Here is a 21,877-nt window from a genome sequence, read left to right as displayed (position 1 = left end):
ACTTTTCATTATACACAGCTATATCTACCATACTGGCAAAAAATTATAGTAATACATTTAAAAAAAAAAAGGCTCAAAACTGTGAATGCCCACTTTCTTCTTTTCCCAGGGCAGCTCATTCCTCTAGTGTCCAATGTTTGTGAGCAGGTGTGTGTGTGTGTGTGTGTGTGTGTGTGTGTGTGTGTGTGTGTGTGTGAAGCTCTCCCTGTGCCCCTCATGGGACCTCACCGGGTCGGTTGTGTATTGTCCGTCACATTTGTGTACACGAATCAGATAAGAGTGGAACACAAACCCTATTAGAGGCTAAAAGCAGAGGCATTAAAACAGCAACATGAGCTCCTGTCCACAGGGAGAAAGGCATTAAACCTGCATGGCCATTAAAGGCACCTCTCTCACCCGCTCTCACACACCTTCTACCCTGCACCCATTGGCAATGAAACTAAGCATCCATCAGCGTTAGGAACAAAGACCATTAGAAGGCCACGCTCTAAACCTGGAGAGGCACTCAACACACACATTAAGAGCAATCCCAGACCTACTGCTTTAACCAGAATCCTAGGAAATGGGAGTGAAATCTAATTCAACACTTCATACAATTACTAAAATCCCATTTAATCTCCAACTATAAGGATTACACACTTAATACATATAACGTACAACATACTTCTGCAGCAATGGCTTCTGATGTTAACTTTTTGCAAGTGTCCATTACTTTATGTTTAATGTATCCAGCAAGCAATTTCCTCCCAGGGTCAGTATTCTAGAGTTCACATGAATTCACAATTCAGAGGTAAAAAAAATCTGCCAAACCATTATGGGAAGCATTAAAAGAACAGTTCAAAGTCAGTGTATTATATTGACCATATGGTGCCTAACCCAAACCAGTTCCAAAAACCAATAAATTCCCAGTGTTAGAAAAATCTCAGCGTCTGCAACATCTATCACCTCAGAGTCCCATTTCTTTTGTTTTTTGTTGACTGGAGTGGAACCTGAAGTGGTTTTACTGCTTCAGTCCATCTGATTTGAGGCAGTGCATTCTAAAATTGCTTTTCTGCTCACCACTGATGTAAAGAGTGATTACTTCATTTCATTTAGCATGAACCAAACCTTTTTTACTCGTTTACCCTATTCAATACACACTAGAGACTGCTGTGCATGAAAATACAACAAAAAACCCGTCCAACAACCAGCAACCTATAGTCAAAGTCGTATAATTTTCTACTTAAGTAGCTCAAATTAAATGATAGATTTTAATTAGAGACTTAGTACAAAGATAAAAGTCAAAAGAGATCACCTTTATGTTCACATCTGGCCATAAGAAGTGCCCGACTCCTACTCATCGCTCATACTCAGAGTCCTAGCTAATTAGTCTACCAGCCTTGGATGGGTTAAAGGGGGGTTGTATATTGGGTTGAAAGCAAGGGGCTAACGGCTCTGTTAAGGGTAAAACTAAGAGCATTTCCGTGTCTTGCAAAGATCAGCTCAGTGACCCTGGAAGTGTCTCTGGGGAAAGAATAAGCCAGATGGCCATGGAGTTACATGGCTCTAGGGAAACAGATTTAGCATTTCTAATGCTGAAACTCTGACAGATCTTACACAAGTCTAGGCTTGGCATTGCTGAAACCTTTGCCACTTAATTGCAGCATTTGTGTGCAGGGATTATACAAGGTGTCTACCGTCAGCAGTTAGAATATCCTTTTACTTGAACTGTGGAAAATGTCCATTGAACAGGCCTCAAAATGGAAACGAATGCCTGCAGATGGCTAAATAAGAGTTCAAGGACAGTCTACTGAGGTGATCTTTAAAAACAAAAAAAAAACAAATACTCAATCAGCCACACAAAGACACTTTTATAGCAGCATCCACCTTGACTTGGCCAAGGGACAAGTTGCTTGCTTATCTTTTAGTTTTGAACATCGCCAAAGAATCAAAATAGAAAAATATGTGAATAAATAAATCTAATGAAATCAATTACTAAGAAACAGCCTAAAAAAATATTTCCCTGAATACAAGCAGATGGTGCATGTGTTAAATCTTTTAAACTGACCATCATGTAAAAAGTGTTTCTGCTGATCAGGAGGTAAAACCTGTCGCCACACGCCACACGCCACACACACACACACACTCCAGATGATGTTAATGCACTGACAGTAAGAGGCTCTGAGTGGAAGGCAGTGATTAATATTGGCTGTCAATCTTGCTTTTGACAAGGCACAAACCTTATAGAGTAAGTAACCTAAGTCATATCTCATCACCATCACTGCACCCCACAACATTGTATATCTGCAATAAATGGACGTTCGGTGCAACCCAGATGAGGATGGGTTCCCTCGAGTCTGGTTCCTCTCAAGGTTTTTTCCTTATGCCATTTTGGGCAGTTTTTCCATGCCACAGTCGCCACCAGCTCATCAGGGACAAACTTACACTTATAAAGAACATATTCATTTTTTATCACCACACAAACATACACGCATCGAACAGCACAAATTGGGTTTTAATAGATAAGTGAGATGCCGTGTTCGCAAGAAGGAGGTCAACGCCATCCTTGGTTCTCACGTCCGTCAACTGGCCCTTCGCACCCAAAGCAATTCTGTTACACGAACGGACGACATTCGCACTGTCTGGCGTTCGACTTCCTAAAATCTGTGAATTGGATGTGCTAAAACCCTAGGGCACGCTGAGCGGCCGGCAGCCAAAACGCACCACACTGGATGCCTTATAAGTCCAAAAGCTTTCTTGCTCATACTTGGTCCATAATCCCTCCCTTATCTTTTTTTCCCCCCTTCTTTTCTCTTCAAAACACGTCTGCAGCATTAAATCTATTAGAGAGCACATTCTTGTGTTTTTGAGGTTCTGCTGTGTAAGAATAGAGAGCGAGACACAACTGCTCTCTGCCAGACTCAGAAACAGGGAGTGTTACAAAGAAATAAAGTACGTTTTAAAAATACAGAACAGCTGACGTATAACTGTAAGTATGTGAGTCGGCTCACGTGTCAGTTTGTTTTGTTCGTGCCTTCTATTTTCAGGATTTTTAAAAGAACGTTTGCCAGCAACTCACCTTGGTGAAAAACACGGAGAGATGCGTCTCACTGCCAAGGATCCATATAGGGAACTTTGGAGATTTGAGAAATGATCCGACCTGGAAAAAATAAAAAAGGTGAAGGGAAAAAGAAGAATTAGAGTGACCACCAGAATAGTATTTATTTTTGAAGAAAGAAAGAACAAAATGCACAGCAAAGATCTGCAGAACATATAAACTTAGGATGAGCCTTACATAAATGCATCATTCGAACTAAAAAAACAAAAACAAAGAATGTGCCTGTTTTTTCCTTTTATTTTAAATGACTAAAACGGCATTACACCTCTAATATATACAATCATGGCTTTAATTTGACAAGTATCCAGTTTCTACATTTACAACCATCCGTAAAGCACAGCGGTCCCCAACCTTTTTTGCGCCACTGACAGGTTTAATGTCAGACAATATTTTCACAGACCGGCCATTAAGGTGTGGTCAATAAATACAACTAAATAAAATGATCCGACCGGCATAAAAACTGGTATTTTCTAAATATAATAATAACTGCGAGACTACTGTGTTGTTTTTAGTTTATTTTGCTAGCTTGGGGGTTTCAATTTAGCGCTAACGTATTATGTGTTAGCGTCCAGAGCAGCCCATTTATATAGGTAAGATGTAGGCAAGACGTGACCGAGGGAAGCATAATGACCTGCATCAAGAGTGAGTCATAGACAGATGTGGTGGAGAATCCGGTTATTTTCCAAAATAAAACCGTTCAGAATCAGATATTAAATAAAACGGAAAAAAATAAAATGATGTATTTTTCTGTGCGGCCCGGTACCAATTGACCCACGGATCGGTGCCGGTCCGTGGCTTGTAGGTTGAGGACCACTGGATAGCACAAGATTTGATCCGAATGGTGCAGCTAAATGAAGATATTCCATGCTGTTAACACACGCGTGTCTTGCTCCTCTGATATCCTGCAAAAGGAGCTTGCAAAATATTCTCAAACCTATTGACTAATGAAAGATCCTAACTGCTCAGATGTAACTAAATACAAAACAAATATGTCCAAATGTACCAATAAACTATACTTAGGTTTTTTTTCCTTCTAGTGGAAACTAACTGCGTGTCTGAGCATCAGCAGGAAACATACCGAGCATCTGGTATTATACAGACATCCACGAGTCGCAAAAACAAGCTTGTGTTTCTAACGTGCAGATTTGTTCTTCGCTCTGAAGGAATAAAACTCGTTTGCAAAAGAACTAATCATCTCCTTTGTAATCTAAACTAAGCGTAAGTATAGTTAACCCGAGAGCACAATGCTAAGAGAGTTTCAAGAACCTTGGTTATGCCATGAAAGCAAAAAAAAAAAAAAAAACATTTAGAATAATTCTTTGCATTAATTTAACATATTTCCTCGGGGTTATAAATAATTATGGACCCCAACTCTGGCTTTTCTTTTCTTTACAGTTAAGTCAGCAGTATGAGAAGAACAGAGACATGATATAAGACATGCAGATTCTGCTGAATAATCATGTTTATGGTGGGTTTTCTGAACCTCTCAGGCCGGAATCCAACCGTATATTCAAACACCACAGTGCTGAAGGACCTCCTCAAATCACTCCTCAGGTAGGCAGTTACTCTGGTTTAGTCTATGCGCATGCATCAGGAACACAGCATTAAGATCGTAATGAATATTGTAACGAGGGCTCAGATGCTCCTAAATATGAGGCGACACATTCCTGCGGACTTCCACTCCAAACACAGCGAGTGTGTGTCCTGGAGCACCACACAGTGAGGCGCCATTCCAAATAAACCAACTCCCTTAATTAATGCTCTGCTTTCAGGATTGTACGTTTTACTCTCAGGTTAAAACAATACATTGTGCAGAATATGGGACACACAAAAACACTCTTTTGGGAAATATGAAACATTTTTACATTTCAAAATTCCAACCTTTTCCAGACACAAATATGCAGACTTCCCGAAAAAATTTAAAGAGCATATCTAACATCTAACAATGATTTTAAATTTCAATATGTGTTATGTTACAATCTCTGTTGCATGTCTGAGTCAAAAACTCTGATGTGTGCTATTCTTCTTCTTTCGGCTTCTCCCATTGGGGGTCGCCTCAGCGGATTATCCTTCTCCATAACCTCCCCCCCACATCTGCCTTTTTCAATCCTACAAAAACTACCTGCATGTCTTCCCCTAACCACATCCATAAACCTCCTCTTTTCTAATAACTGTGTCGAATACAATTCTGTTTTGCCAACCTCTTTCTCCTTATGCTCTCCTGCACTTCCTCATTCCTAGGTACACCTTCTACCACGTCATCTAACTCACTCCAGAATTTTTCCTTCTCCTCCATCTCAAAACCCACTTGTGGAGCATAAGCACTGATGACATTTATCATCACGCCCTTCAACTTCCAGCTTCACGTTCATCACCCTATCAGAAACTCTCTTTACCTCCACTACACACTTACTGTACTCTTCCTTCAGGATCACATGTGTAATTCAAGAAGAGACTACAAGGCAGAACTAAAATTTGTTAACAAGAACCTTTTGGCCCTGACCAAACGCTTGCCTTTTCCTGTTTTTACCTTTCCTGGTCATTGCCAACTGAAAAGGTGTATTGTATTTACCCTCCAATCACATACCTTACAATTACTGTAAATGACCAAAAGCATGAGAATCTATAATCATTTATATTTATGGCATTTTTTACAGCGAAGCAGTTAAGGCCTTGCTCAAGGAGCCCAGGAGTGGCTGTTTGGTGGGGCTGATAACTTGAACAAACATAATTCTGATCTTAAGTTCAACACCTTAACCACTGGACTACCATGACATCATGAAACCCGTATGTACTTGTTGAACGTTGTATTCCAAATGTAGTCCAATTTTGCCATTAAAATAACACCTCCACACTCCTACTAAATATGTAGTGTGGTTGTAGGGATTTGTGTTCAGCCAGAAGAGCAAATGAAGTCAGGCAGTAATGTTTGGTAAAGAACAGTGGGATGCAGTTGACATTCCAGTTCATGCCAAAGGTGTTCATTGGGGTTGAGGTCAGGGATCTATTCAAAGTTCAGCACACAAAAACATCTTATACAAAGAGCATTGTATTAGATGTTCTTGCCAATTTCAGTGGCAACAATCTGGCAGAAGCACCACATATCAAGTGAGCACAAACTTTTCGCCATGTTTTTGTGATACATGAGTGTATTCATATACACCTTCATGGTACCACCCTAATAACAAGAAATCATTGCTTCTATATACTGGATTACACTGGTAGAGATGTTCCAGGATTTAAAAATGTATTACGCTTATAGGAAATTGTGTGGAATGTGCAACAATCACAGAGTAGAAAATGCAACCTACAATACAATATGGAACCTAATTATCTGCTAGAGCTCCAAATTTGCCTCGAGCGTCTTTAAACTAATGAGTTGCACTCTCGAGGACCCGACAGTTGCAACTTTGTAGTTTAGGAGTTAGGAGTTGAACAACCTGGTCAGCAGCACAAATCCTCTGGGAAAACACATTCAAAAACTAGACCTACCATTTGTTTCAATGAGCCTTGACAGATTGACATAGATGATGTTTATTTTTTGTTTGAATACTTTATCGAACCCTGTCCAAAAAGATTTTATACGAGAGAAATGTAATATATGCCTACTTTTTCCCCATCTAACTGCAATCTGATCGCCTTACTCACCATTCATGTACTAGAGAGTAGTTTACAATGTCTCAAAACTGACACCGTCGACGTATTTTATAGCATGGAGTCTACTGTTAACAATAAAATCAATAAGTCATACGTTTCTAATTGATATTAAAGGCCTGGGTCTGGTAGTCTCGTTATGTTTCAGTTTTTCTCTTAAACCCATGTGATTTGAATACGGTGCGTTCTAACCAAAAACCCTGAAGCACATACATTTGTGTGCATGTCAGTTAGAGCACGGTTGATGCGCGTGGCACATTAAAATCCAGGGCGTTTGATAAGGTCGTTATTTTGGTTTGGAGGTCACTGCAATTAAAAAGGAACACTGCAACTGCACAAGCGGCACAAATAAGCTGACATCAGTCTGAAAAGAGACACTTTTACAGAGTGGATATTAATTTTAACGGCTTGATGGTATTTTGGGTTTCGGGGTCCCAAAGAGAATGTACAGTTACTCAAAACCAGTGGTGGACAGTAACAAAGTAAATGTGATTCGTTACTGTACTCAAGTAGCTTCAGGGTCGAGCGCGCGCTCCGTTTTGAACTGGTTTCGATTGACAATTTGTGGTATCTACTTATCCCCAACATACAGTACAGTGTCAGTTCAACAGCAAGCAGAACATTTTAAAAGGAATAAATGGACTCGTGATCATTTTAATAGATACCAATCAGTGTTTGATTCATTTACATCATTCTATTAATAGATCGGTGTGTGTAGAGTAACAGAGTCTTTTCACATAAACCGAGCTGAGCGAAAGTCTTGTGACAAAAATGATAATAGGAACATTATAGCCATAATAAATATTACTTTGAATATTTAAGTACATTTCAAGTCAAGAAGCATTTTTTTCTGGAGTGATATTTTACACAGTGTACCTCCATTTCTACTCAAGTACATGGTTTGTATACTTCATCAACCACTGCTCAAATCATCATTAAAAGTACAACTTTTTACAGAAGTCACAGAGGATCTTCCTGTAGTGATGGATTTCTGCCTCAGAATTGTCACCTTCAACAACACAAAAAATAGTGTTCATTCTCAGCAATTGTGGTTAAGGCTCTGGCTTACTTATTAGAAGGTTGGGGGGCTCAAGTCCCTGTATTGCCAAGCCGCCACTTTCAGGCCACTTGAGCAAGGCCTTTAACCCTCTGTGCTCTGTGCTCATGGCTGACACTGCACTTTGATCCCAGCTTCCTACCTGAAGAATTAATTTCACTGTTCTGAAAAGTGCATGTAACAAGCATAAAAGCATCTTTCTTTCTTGTACCATGAATGGGATGCCAATTCATCATAGGAACCCTGCGACAAGTCATCAGGACCTGCGTCCACAACACACCCAATCACGTGCGTTTGTGTGTGAATACCTTGCAGTATCGGAGAGATTCCATTAGTGTGAGAAAGCCAACGCTAGCCTGTTCATGGATCCCATACAGCTCTGTAGACAAAGAAAGGAAAAAGCCTTTTAATCTATAACTTCAAACTAACATCTTAGTAATGCTAATTTAGTGGTTTCATATCTTTAACAACAAAGAGAAAGATCAGCAACTGCAATCTAATAGAACTGAAATGTAACACTGCCACCTAGTGGAAAAGTGTAGAAGCAACAGACATGCTTACTCATTCCAGAGCATTCTCTGTCTCCATCCCAAACATTTGACACTGCGTGTCCGGTCACAAGCAGGTTGATCAGACTTTGACTACAGAAACAGACAAAAGTGAAGAGTATGAAAAAGAGAAAGAAAGAGAAGAGGACCAATGTTTAATTCAACAGTAAATAGTTGCGCAGCAGTTAAAGCCTTTTTTCGGCCTTCTGATCAGAAAGTGAGTTAAAATCACAGCACTGCCACTGGACCCTTAAGCAAGGACTTTACAATAAACAAAACACTGGTTAATCTCTAAATCAGTAGAAAAAAACAATACAAATAAAAAATTAGAAAACAAAATGGTTAATATGAGGAAATAGATTAAGAATAAATAAATAAATAAATGAATAAATAAATAAATAATAATAATAAGGGAAAATAATGTACCTGTGCTTTCTGAGATGATTTTCTGCTCAACACAAGTGTAATGAATGACTTTTTGGCTTGCTTTAGCTCAATCCAGTCTGGCTATTCTCCTTTTCCACTTCTCACATCAAGTCTTTCTGTCCTAGTCTTTGACAATTTTTTTCTTCCCAAGACAAATCGGAAAATTCACTGGAAACTTAACTATTTAACATCATTTACCACCTATTAACACTGTATTAGTAAGTTTTTTTTTTTTTTTTTTTTTTCTTTTCTGGCCCTCTAGTGGACCGATAACTCATTGCACAAAATTTATTTTTATAGTTTTTTCCCCCGAAACCTGCAATAATACAGAAAATAACTGTAAAAGTCAAATCATACCTGCCATGACCATACACAGGGTCAATAAATGGCTCTGAAGTGTCCTCTATTTCATTCTTTATATTCTCAATACCCTGTAGTTAAAAGAAAAGATTTTTAGTACACAAAACACACACACTAAATGAATCCTACACAATACAAATCACAGCTTTAAGGCACAAAAGCAACACATACATATAGAGATTACAGACTCTGGAACGTCTATTTTACCTTTGTTAGTATTACAGAATAGAGGAAGAGCAAGACACCGAATTTATTCCTCCAAGTGTCAAACAGTGATATGATTATCTCCTTAAGCTCAGGGACGGTCTTTAGTGTCCTTTTACTGTGAATAAACAAAATACACAGGATCAATAAAATAGCCATTAACTGAATACACACATAGTGGTTATGATTTTTCTTTCTTTTATTCACCACTGAACCAATGGGCATTCTCTTCAGTGTTTTTGTTTTATATAATGCATTAAACATGACTGTGTTCTTTTATAAAAATGGTCAATAAAGTTAACAGCATGTCACAAAGTGTTTCTCTTGTGATACGGTTTACAACACTAACATTTATCCACTATAAAAAAAAAAAAACTTATCACTGTTAAGGTCTGTGAAAAAAAATAGCATTTGATTATTATATGATAAGATTATTGTGCAAGTTGTTCAAAATTTATTTATTTATTTATTTTTTAGCTTTTGCCTGGTGTGTTTTAGTAGAGTTAACAATGTGCACTTACTGTACCATGCTGTGAAACCGCTCAAAGCCAAACTCCTCAGCAGCCAAAGCGGCTACATACACAAACACAGCAAAAACACGTTTCACAGAAATATCCAGATAAATTAAACAAAAGCACATTAGGATTTCAAATTTCAGACCAGGTTCTCCCCCCCAATGGGACAGGGGTTCTGATATTTTTATACACATTTTTTACGGCCCAAATCAATCCGAAACCAAATATTCCAATCGTTATTACAATATTAAGGAGTCAGACTCTTACTGGACTGCTGCTGCTGCTGGGTGTGTGTGTTCTGACTGGATTCGGGTTCTGTGTGGTCTTCAGTGATGTCCCTGTTCTCGTCTGTGGACTTAGAGGGAGCCCATGTGGCCAGGCAAAAGCTGTGGGTCTTCCCAATGCAGGCAGACACCAGAATCTCAGTAAGAGTGGAGCACAGGGCCGAGCGCTGCTCCTCCTCTAAACAACATACCGATTTCAACTGTGAGGCTGAGCAACACAATTACTCTACAATGCTACAATCAAATTCTATTAGTATGTAAACAATAGTACTAAAAAATTGAAATAGTTAAAAAAAAAAAAAATTAAAAATTTACATCTGTATTGGGCCTTAGCAATATAATAGCAATATAATGATAAAATACATCACAATATGCTTCTATAACATTGTGTATATATAAAAAAAAGTTTTAAAGGCTTTAAAACAGTAAGAAAAAAATCTATTTATTAAAATGTATTTATTTTTTGCTTTCCTTATTTTTTCCCCTAATTTCTTTCAATAATTTTCATAAATGTAAAATAGTTTTCCTCCTTTTTTTTAATGCTGCAATATAATAACGATGTGATATTTTTGGCACATCTGTTTAATCAAACCGTATAACATGAAATATATATTAGAATGTGTTCTGATATATTTCACAGCGTTAAACAGATTTATAAACACACTGGTGCATCTTGTCTATAGAAACAGGAAAAAATTATAAACCTACATATTATACAACATCAGCAAATCTGAAAATGATTTGGGAAAACTGCTAAAATTCTTTGCACATACCCGAGATATTTCTCCAGTTTAAGCCCTCCATGTTGAATAGGATGTTCTTCAGCAGGAATGCCTACAATTAAAAGGCAAATCAGCATATAAGACTTATGTGATGAACAACTGCTCTCCAAGAATCCATTTTCATCAACAAACATCAGCGTATTAAACGTGACTTGCTGTTTTCTATCCCCTTTTTACATACTGGTATAAACAAGTGTGATCAAGAGACATGTCACATGGAGTTTATTACACAGAAATGATGTCCCCACTTTTTTTATTTTGTTAACTTACTTTAGACAAGTTTCACACGATGATTTTTCCAGACACGTGGACACAATAACGTGCATGACATAACGATTAACACATATATAATGGCAATGTAATTCAACTGACCATAATATAGAAGCTTCATTTTTATCAATGTATAGAGAATAAAAGAAAGAAAAAATAAACCTGGCAAAGGCGGGAGCAATCTTTTATTCAAACATTGAAATAAAATGTAATTGGTTTTATCCTTCCTGTGTGAAATGGTACTGGTCCAAGGCCCGGAATTTGGGGATCCCTGGCCATGTAACAGGGGATAACCTTCTTATTAACAATAAATTGTTATTTTTTTTAAGCTGTAGAAACGTTGTAGAAACAAGCTGTAAATTTGCTGTAATACATTATCTTAATATGTTCCTGCAATGTTTAGCTACTGTTCTTCTGCCTCACAGCAACCAAATGCTGCTCTCTGCCATGTGGCAATCTTACTAGATACTATAATCTTATACTGTGGGATTTTCATACAAGGTTTTATTAAAATGTTTTGTAGCATGCCAACAGATAGCAGCACAAAGTTGCACACACAGTCACAGGGAGCACCGACCTTCATAAGTCAGTGTGCCAAAAGACATTGTTCTGTGTACGTCAGAAGTGTGCAACTGGTGCAATTCCGGCCACGTGCGTCACCACGTCTGTGATTTCATCATGCACAGCAATTTAGAACAAAGAGCAAACGTAAAATTCTGACGTGAAACTGGGCAAATCTGCCACGGAGACGTCGCAAGTTGCTGAAATGAGTCGTTCAAGGTGTTCTGAGGGGCACGCGAGCTTCAGGAGTGAAAGAACATGACGGGAACACGAGAGATCAGGAACACCTTCAACGAGCTCAACCTCCAACCCCCTGCCATTTTCGGAACTATCCAGGTAATCTTTACTTGTGATTTGAACATGTGCAGTGTTGCTGCCATGGTCGTCCCCAGGCTGCTGACCCAGGAGCAGAAGGAACACCAAGGTGCCATGGATGACTTGTCCTTCATGTTGAGGATCATTACTAGAAAAGACATTTGGGTGTACGGGTACAACCCTGAGATAAAGTAAACAGTCTTCACAGTGGAACAGCCCATCATCTCCATGACTGAAAAAAGGCGAGGCAGGACCACAGGTCGATCAAGTGCATGCTCATCATCATTTTCTTTTTTTACATTTGCCACATCGTGCATTGAGAATTCGTCCCTAGGGGCCAGATGGTCAATAGCGAGTTCTACAGCAAGGTTTTAAGGGAATCTGAGGGAGGACATTCAGTGAAAGATACAACGCTAGAACAGAGCTAGTCACGACCCCTTTTATAACTTAGCTGGGTTTTTAACACCTTGTGTGGGTTCAGTCCGAACAGTTGATCACTATTCACTACCACGATTGACAGGCAATGGCTAAGCAAATAGCAGCTGTTCAGAAGAGGGCATTTACTGTCTTGTACATTTATAGTTTTCCTTTTGCACACAGGTGCAGAGTTCATGTGACCAAGTAACAGGGTGTGTGTAAACTATGATCTCCATTAGTACTGCATTACATAATATGTGATAAAATGGCACTAAAGTAGTTCAGAAAGCAATGTTATTTCCCCCCCATAGATTTATCCTTTAAGAATTACTCTTACAGAGAAACATAAGCAGATTAAATTTTAGGATTAAAACCTAATTTAGGTGACATTTATGTTTAGAAGCTTCATGAATATGTGCCCTGGTGTCTGAATGGATCATCAGGAAAACCCTTCACTTGGTGAGATTTGAATTTTGCTCTGTACAGCCGCACATTCATGAAATTATCCAGTCAATCAATCAAGTGGAAGCAGAACAATGCACAAGTCATGCAGATACGGGTCAGGAGCTTCATTTGATCTTCACATCAAACATCAAAGTTGGGGAAATGTGATCTTGACGGCTTTGACCAGGGCATGGTGGTCAAATATTGGTAGTAGATTGCTAGCTGGAGTATTTAAAAAAAAAAAAAAAAAAAAACTCTAGGAGGACTAGATAGAAGAATACCATCAGCTTCTGCTCTGGTCAGTAAAGAAACTGGTCAGCTATAGACCAAGCCCAGACAGAGTTTTATTATTGTACATATTGTAATGTTTCTGCATGGGTGAGCATTTATACCAGAGAAATGTATCAGTGAGCACAAAAACTTCTACCGACTTTCCCGAATGTCCCAAACTAATTTGAACCTTTGTTGCACCACTTCATCACCAAAGACACCAAATTCGCACGATGCATGCCTCAACCTTTTTTTTCCCGAAACGATACGAATGCTCACAGCCTTTACAGAATAAGAAAAAACATTTCCAATACACTATTAAATGTTTAAACTACATAAATAACCTGCACAGGTGCAATCACAGCACATGGTCCACCTTCAAACTGCTCCAGTGCGCTGTGCTCTGTCTCGCTGAAGACAAAACCTGCAGGAAAAAAGAGGAAAGAATTCATTAGAAATCCATTTACTTCCCCACTCACACCCACCATCCCAGTATAGTGAATTTCAGAGCTACTGCATGCAGAAAGAAATGGTTCATGTGATTAAGCGGTTTGATGACAAACTGACAACTTTAGTGAAAACACATCATTAATATTCAGCTAGAAAACTGCTTTTAGGCTAATTATTTACAGCATGGATTCCACGAGAGGAGATCCTGGTCCGTGTGGACATGGTTGCATCACAGACCTGCTGCACAGCATGCAGCGAATCTCCTGTTCCAACGCATTCTGCATACACGTCATTATATTTTGAGCTGATAACTGGGGAGGAGACAGAATATCCCTGATCTTACTGTCATGTTTCTAAAGCTAGTTTCTCATTCAAGAAAGTAGCTATTTTTGATCAGAATCTCGTTCAGTGCTCTGTTTTTATAAGCATCAGGCCTCAATGTTCAACGGCTGTGCCTCCTGAGACTCAATCTGCTCCCAGTTGTAAAAAGTGACCATTTTAGCTATAAAGTCTGCAAAGTTCATAAATACTCAAACCTACTCATCTGAGGTCAACAGACAAAACACAATCATAGTCACCAAGATTTAACATTTCGTTATTGCCATTATGTTTGACATTTATTATTAAAGCTCTTGACCTACATGTGCATCATTTTCTGCATTGCTGTCAGGTGACTGGCTGAATACATGTATGTAGGTGTAGGGGAGTTACCATGTTGAGAGAACACAGAGAGACAGACATACAGACAGATGTAGGACACACAGGGAGCAGTATGGACAGGAGGAGGACACACAGGGAGCAGTATGGACAGGAGGAGGACACACAGGGAGCAGTATGGACAGGAGGAGGACACACAGGGAGCAGTATGGACAGGAGGAGGACACACAGGGAGCAGTATGGACAGGAGGAGGACACACAGGGAGCAGTATGGACAGGAGGAGGACACACAGGGAGCAGTATGGACAGGAGGAGGACACACAGGGAGCAGTATGGACAGGAGGAGGACACACAGGGAGCAGTATGGACAGGAGGAGGACACACAGGGAGCAGTATGGACAGGAGGAGGACACACAGGGAGCAGTATGGACAGGAGGAGGACACACAGGAGCAGTATGGACAGGAGGAGGACACACAGGGAGCAGTATGGACAGGAGGAGGACACACAGGGAGCAGTATGGACAGGAGGAGGACACACAGGGAGCAGTATGGACAGGAGGAGGTCACACAGGAGCAGTATGGACAGGAGGAGGTCACACAGGGAGCAGTATGGACAGGAGGAGGTCACACAGGGAGCAGTATGGACAGGAGGAGGTCACACAGGGAGCAGTATAGACAGGAGGAGGACACACAGGGAGCAGTATAGACAGGAGAAGGACACACAGGGAGCAGTATAGACAGGAGGAGGACACACAGGGAGCAGTATGGACAGGAGGAGGACACACAGGGAGCAGTATGGACGGGAGGAGGACACACAGGGAGCAGTATGGACGGGAGGAGGACACACAGGGAGCAGTGTGATTGCTGTTACCTTGGGTCCACCTGCGGAACAGAGACGCAGACACACCGCTGCTACTCGCCTGTTTCCCCCAAACCAGCTCCACAACGTCCCGTGTTAAATCCGACATGTCCGAGTTTCCTCCTGGTGAAGCTTCAAAAACCGCGGGTCAGTTAGCTTAGCTTCCAGTCGCCTCAGCACTTTCATTCATCCACTCACTCGAGGGCTAGCTGCTTCTGGCTAGCGAGCAGCTCTGTCGTGTACTTACTGAGATTTTGTTATAATAATTGGAGGAGTTTTTACCTCCTAAATATCACAACACAAGAAAGGACGCTATCTCAAGCGCTAACTTGCTAAGTAGAACAGCTACAGTGCTGGTTAACGTTACCAGTGTGTCCAGGGTTTGTTTAAATAGCGTTTATAAAGTATAATTTCTGAATGATATACATTCTCTCTGTAGTAATACACGGAGTATTTTTGCTCTGGAGCATTTAATTTGATCTGGCAGCTAGCTTCATGCTAACCCTAGTCATTCATGGTTAACCTGAGCTCAGCACACTGCAGTAGTGGGTAAACAGGAATCCAGTGTTAATGGAGATAAAGAACTCCGGTTATGACGAATAAAAAAAATGAAAGAGGTCAAGTCCGTGGCTCGGGTCGGAAACACTGCAGTTTGGAGCAGCTTCAGTCATTTTTCAGCTCGTCGCTCTTTCCGGTCACTCCGTTTATTTACTACGCGACGTAATGACGTCACTTTCCGAATGATTTGTCCACATCCAGACGGTTCGAATGACGGGGAGGGGCACGCGCGCTTATTGGGCCATTTAAATGTTAAGCTCGTGCTGACACGGTTGGTGGTTGAGAAAGTTGCCATGTAGCGAGAAATGCAGAGTAAACTGTGTAATTCATTTATTTGTGGATGGGTGGATGGATAGCTAGCTAGCTAGCAGTAGAGGGCGGTCAGGACCAGCAAAGCCTTTTCTGCTGGCCTAAACACTATCAGAAGCACTGATCTACATTTTCAATGTATTGCTTTGAACGTGTTAGTACGTGTATGTGGATGTAAAATTTTTTGTCCAATCAGATTTCAGCCTCTATGTGCTGCAATGTCAATCTAATCTGCCCAGGGCCTTCAAAATCTGTTCTGCTGGCCTTTTTTTTAAACCATTGTCTCCATAATAAATAGCTCTGTTTCTTTAACCAATCAGATTGTTACAGCCAAGTTCGACTGGCAAGTGTGTAGTGCTCTGCACACATGAATACATCTGAGTTAGACTTTATTATGTCTAAGGAGGAAGAGAAATGTATTTGGTCAAACATACATCGAAATCCATGTAAAATAACATTGAACTATAACTTAAAATAAAAAACAAAAAACATTCACTGAATCATGAGAATGTCCTATATGAAATGCATATATAATTATAATTATATATTGAGAAAAACATGCATTTAAACTGAAACAAAAAGTATCAAATAAATGAAAACAGTTGCATCCAAAATTGAATCAGAAAGAAACTTCAAATAAACAGTTCGGTGTTAGTGATTTGCCTCTTGGGTTAGCTCTCATACTGTATAACACAACCTGGAAAAACTATCCTTATGGTTTTTAACGGCCAGCCAATAGTTCCAGCAAACAATTATCAGTGTGGAATAATCTGCAAAACCGATGAATCAGTCAACCTCTGATAATTTGAAATTTGTTACTGATGCCTTCTACCCAGGAGAGCTCATGTGCTGCTTACCTGCTTGTCTAGCAATCTTGGATCTGGTAGTCTGTGACCCAGGAGTTTATATTAATGTCTTCCTCACCCACCCATTTTAGTAACCCCTTTATCAAGGTCAGGTTCATGATGGATCCAAATCTTATCATGAAAAACCTGGATGTGGGATGGAATATGCACTATGCCAGTTCACCACAGGCACAATAAATTCTCCTTCACACCTGTTGCAGAACCACATCTAGTGTCTACATGCATGCATCCCCTTATCTTCCCAAGTAGAGATGGATAAAGTGATTTGTCCAAACAAGACTGGTTTAAATCTACAATTTCATAATTAATAAATTCCTTTAATTTGAGATGTGATGACCACTGGGCTGTTGATGCTGATAGCTGTGAAACACATTTTGTACATCATTGGAAGAAGGGAATGATATTTTCCAATCAGTGTACCCCAATATTCCTCAGGTGGACCAGGAACTGTCAAACTAACAGAACTGCACAGAGTTGCAAGGCCAGCACAGGCCTTAACCCTTGTCATGTGTTAGAAAGCTGGACACATGTTAATGGGTCAAATTTGTAAAAACCCATGTTTTTTACCTCATAGATAACTTGTTATGCATTGATAACACTGCTTTGAATAATATATTTTTTTCCTATTTATCTAAGAATGTACCACTCATTTTCATTAAAATAAATGTTTAAATTCACTCATTGTATTTGGTATAGTGAACACAATGGGTATTTATGTTATCTGAAAATAAATTCCTGCCTCTGGATATTGTTCTCTTCGACTAGAGGCCACTCTGTGCAGCTTGGGACGGTTTCTCATCAACGTCTTGGGTGGTTCCATGAAATTCCAGAGTAAGAACAGGCGCTTTGAGGATGGATTGAACTGCTGAATTGAATTGAATTGAAATTGCTTGGTTTTTTTTATATTACTATTTTTTTTATATAACTTAATAGTATTACCCATAGTGACATCTATTGTCTGTTGTGCACAGATTCATGTTAGGAAATAGGTAAAAAGTCATTTTTTCCACAAAATAAAACTTTTGTACAAAATTGTGAAAATTCAGATAGAACATGTAAAAGGGCATGAACAACAGCATGTTTTTCTCATTGTCAGAATTGAACATTTAACAATGGCAACATAATTTGTGTCTGTTTGTGTGTGTGTGTGTGTGTGTGCGTGTGTGTGTGTGTGTGTGTGTGTGTGTTCAAATGCATGAATCACAGTATGTGATTGTTTCAGTGTGCTCCTTACACATATGTTTCCCAAATGTGTAGCAAGTGCTCCAAGCATTTTTGCTTGTTATTTACACAATGAGCAGCTCTTCTCTATTGATTGTCTAAGATAATTGTACTCTTGGCAATACCTTAAAAGTTTGAATTGACATGGTAGCTTAAAAAATACTCACTGACTCACCATCTCATTAGCTGTCTGTAGCCTCATTACAGTATCCATATACCCCAGCATGAAGCAACAGCCCTAAGTAAGCATCCAGGTGTGTTTTGTCGATCTTCGTCCAGCTGTTGCCAAACACCCTTCTCCTTTCAATCTCAAGCAGGATCTTCCGAACAACTCAAATGCTGTCTTGATGTCTTGAACATGTGCTACAGCATATTTAGTAGACCCCAGGGTCATTCTAATGATGTTCTCAGTTGGTGCTCTGCCTTGAATTTATATAATGGATTGATGACCATTAAATGTCAACTTTTTATTTGAAGATTTCCCTTTAAGCATCTGTGCTATTTGGGCTGTCCTTTTTATCAGATGTATTCTCTTGTTCAGGATCATCCTCATCCTCAGACACATCCAGCTCGATGTCACTTTGGGCTCTGTCCTCAATATCACATTCATGACCTCATATACACTGAATATCTCGCTTATGTTGAAATTGATAACACACATAGCAATGTTCAGAAAATTCTGTGCATATTGTTCACACAACATCCCAAAATATGATGAGTTTCAATATTCCGCAAGAAAATTTGTGTTCCCATTGGGTAAGGTGTCCCAGTGGAAGACAGGGTTGTTCGTTAGGATATAAGCTGTGTCTGGCTTGTTGAGCCAAATTTGATTCACAGAGCAACCGACAACCTTTATATAATGCATGGTCAATATTCTCTGCAAGTCATATTTGACCACTAAAACCCCACAGATGTCACAGATCCTTATTTTAACAGATTGGCGTAACATCCTTACTACAACTCCTGGAAATGTTTTCCACTGCTTCCCATCTTACCCTGTAACTGAACCAGAATGCAGCTACTAAACAGAGATACTTACAAAAAAAATCAGACAGTACCGTCCTACCTGAAGGCACTTATCAAACTCAGTTCCCTAAGCCTCAAGCATAGCTTCATCTCAGTCTCAATTAAAATTTCTCAGTTTTATTTCAATTCAGTTTTATTGGTAGAGCACTTTTAACAAAAGACATTGTCAGAAAGCATCTTTAAAAAGAAAAGGGGTTATGAAGTTTGAATTTATGTATATATTCTTGCCTTTACGTTTATCCCTAATGAGCATGTCAGTGATGACAGTGGCAAGGAGAATCTCCCTGAGGTGGCATGAGGAAGAAACTTTTGATGGAACCATACTCAAAAGGGAGCCCATTCTCATCTGGGTGGCACCAAATGTCCATTAAATATAGTTTCATCATTGTTGAGGTTCTGTTTAGTGATGGGAACTTAAATGCTGTTCATGCAAACTGGGGTCCTAAACATTGAAGCAGAGTGTTAATATTTATTACAGTCCGAATCCATCCTCAAAGTTCTTGAGTTACTCAGTAACTCCGTGGATCTTTAAGCTGTTCATGTGGAACCATCCTCAAGTCAAGTCAAGTTTCTATAGCGATTTTCACAACAGACATTGTCTCAGAGCAGCTTTACAGAATTTTAAGAGTTAAGATAAAGGGTGTGTGTTTATCCCTGATGAGCAGCCACGGGACTGTGGCAAGGAAAAACTCCCTCAGATGTTATGAGGAAGAAACCTTGAAAGGAACCAGACTCAAAAGGGGAACCCATCCTCATTTGGGTGATATCAAGAGTGTGATTATAGTCTTTAAACAATACAGAACACTGGAGAGTGAGAACTAACATGAGCATGGGAATGTAAGATTATAAGTAATGTTCTTTCTACAGTCTTTTACAGTCATTTGTGGTTATAAAACTAGGAGCTACTGAGCAACTCATGAAATAGCTCAACATTTGCGATCATCACAGATCCAACACCAGCTTCTCCATGCCAGAGCCTTTAAACACTCAAGGAGGTCCAATGTCCAAACTCTACATGAAGTGGGATCCTCAACTGCACAGAGTGGTCTCTAATTGGAGAGAACTCCATCCAGAGGTAGGGCATCAGGATAAATCAGGCAAATCCGAATAGAAGAAAGGAACAGGACCATTTGTCACTGATACAATGTTTAACTTGACATAGAGAAAAAAAAGAAAGAAATCAGTGTGCAAGTAGGGATACTGGGAAAATGTGTCCACCATGCCTGAGCTGCAGGTATGTGGAAGTTAAAACATTCTGTGTGGAATCCAAGATCCATGTACAGTGTTGGACATTCACTTGCAACAAGAGAAGCCTTTTAAAAGGCTAATACTATTATTTTCTTTTTATAGAAATTTATTTGGTGCCATTTATTGTCAAAATTTGTATCAGCAAAATTCAAGCAGTCTGACCAAGAAGAACAATGTTACGTAAACACCAAGAGATGGCGTCATCCTCAAAGGTAACAATAGCAGCATTACTGCACTGGTGTATTATTGTCTGAAGCAATATGAAGTGTCGAAGACACTTTAAAAGCAACCAGTGAGTTAAAACAATCCAATATCCAGCTATTGAATTGGAATATAAAGCACCAAATGTGGCGAATATGATGTAATATAATATTGAGCAGGTTAAATATATTTCCACTGTGTCATAAATGTCAAACATTTGTATTTAAATGTCATTAGTCACAATTCATTTATTAGCAGGAAGAAAAGAGAGGTTGGGGGTAGAAAGGGTTGGATAGAAACTGATAGCCAGAAAGGGGTATCAAGAGATATATATTTAGAGACAGAGAACGATATTTGTTAAATGATAAGAATGTAAAAGAGAGACGAGGAAAGGATACAAAGTTGTGAAAGAATGGACAGAAAGGGAGAAACACAGAAAGGTAGAGTGGAATAGATAGAAAACCAGGGATGAGAGATGGATGTAGAATGATGGGTGGATAGGGGGTGCAGTAAAAAGGAATTGTGAGACAAGATGGAGATTGGAATGAGGAGAGGGGGTAGAGAGAGTGATGGATGGAAATGTATGGATGGATGAGCAGAGAGGGGCAGAGGAAGAGATGTTGATAGAGAGTGGGATTAAGAGCAAGTTGTAGATAGATATAGAGAATGGGTTTGGAGAAGGAAGAATGAAGAGAAAAGAGGGAGAGATAAAAAGATAGAGGGGTGAAGAAAGGGAGAGAGGGATGGATGATTTTCACAGGATATTAGGTAACAGCAGAGCACTGCAGCACCAGTGGCCTTGAGCTCTAAACGAGGAGACCTTCAGTAACCTATAATATCAATCATCATCTCTGCCCTAACAATTTTCAGTTTTTGGAGAAGATGTAGGAAAATGAGAAGATGCAGTGCAAAGCATAACCTAATGCAGTCGCAGAGGAGCTGGAAGCTGAAGTGAACGTTTCCTGTAGCATATTACCATAAACCCCGGCCACAAGAGGGCCCTCATTGAGCACAGATCTCAGTCAAACAGCAACAACACAAAGTTAAAAGATAGAACACAAGTTTAGCAATGCAAATTCAGAGAATCTCAAGTGGAAAAAGTGTTGCTGTATTTGTCTTAATTTTTTAAGCATCATGGGGAGAAATGCTTGAGCAAATTTACTTTGTTTCTATGTATTGATCAAAATTGAGTTGATGTAATTGAATCCTTTTCAAGAGAAAAACACACTTTTTTTTTTTACACACATTTGTTACAAACTTAGACTTTATTCATCTAGA

General features: G+C 39.5%; 1 protein-coding gene across 1 annotated transcript in view; it reads right to left on the bottom strand.

Annotated features, from left to right (window-relative positions):
• The window catches only part of mindy3 (MINDY lysine 48 deubiquitinase 3), a 54,318-nt gene extending 38,402 nt beyond the window's left edge, over positions 1-15,916 (bottom strand). The window contains exons 1-10 of the mRNA XM_046833773.1: positions 15,183-15,916; positions 13,549-13,628; positions 10,919-10,979; positions 10,129-10,323; positions 9,868-9,919; positions 9,350-9,464; positions 9,140-9,213; positions 8,370-8,449; positions 8,117-8,187; positions 3,059-3,139 (exon numbers count right to left, since the gene is read on the bottom strand). Coding sequence (XP_046689729.1) covers positions 3,059-3,139; positions 8,117-8,187; positions 8,370-8,449; positions 9,140-9,213; positions 9,350-9,464; positions 9,868-9,919; positions 10,129-10,323; positions 10,919-10,979; positions 13,549-13,628; positions 15,183-15,279 — 906 coding nt within the window. The 5' untranslated portion in view covers positions 15,280-15,916. The remainder of the gene's footprint in view (positions 1-3,058; positions 3,140-8,116; positions 8,188-8,369; positions 8,450-9,139; positions 9,214-9,349; positions 9,465-9,867; positions 9,920-10,128; positions 10,324-10,918; positions 10,980-13,548; positions 13,629-15,182) is intronic.
• Between the last annotated feature and the right edge of the window lie 5,961 nt (positions 15,917-21,877).

This window comes from Silurus meridionalis, chromosome 21 (genome assembly GCF_014805685.1).
Source record: "Silurus meridionalis isolate SWU-2019-XX chromosome 21, ASM1480568v1, whole genome shotgun sequence".
In the NCBI taxonomy this organism is placed as follows: domain Eukaryota; kingdom Metazoa; phylum Chordata; class Actinopteri; order Siluriformes; family Siluridae; genus Silurus; species Silurus meridionalis.
This window is presented reverse-complemented; position numbering and strand designations above follow the sequence as displayed.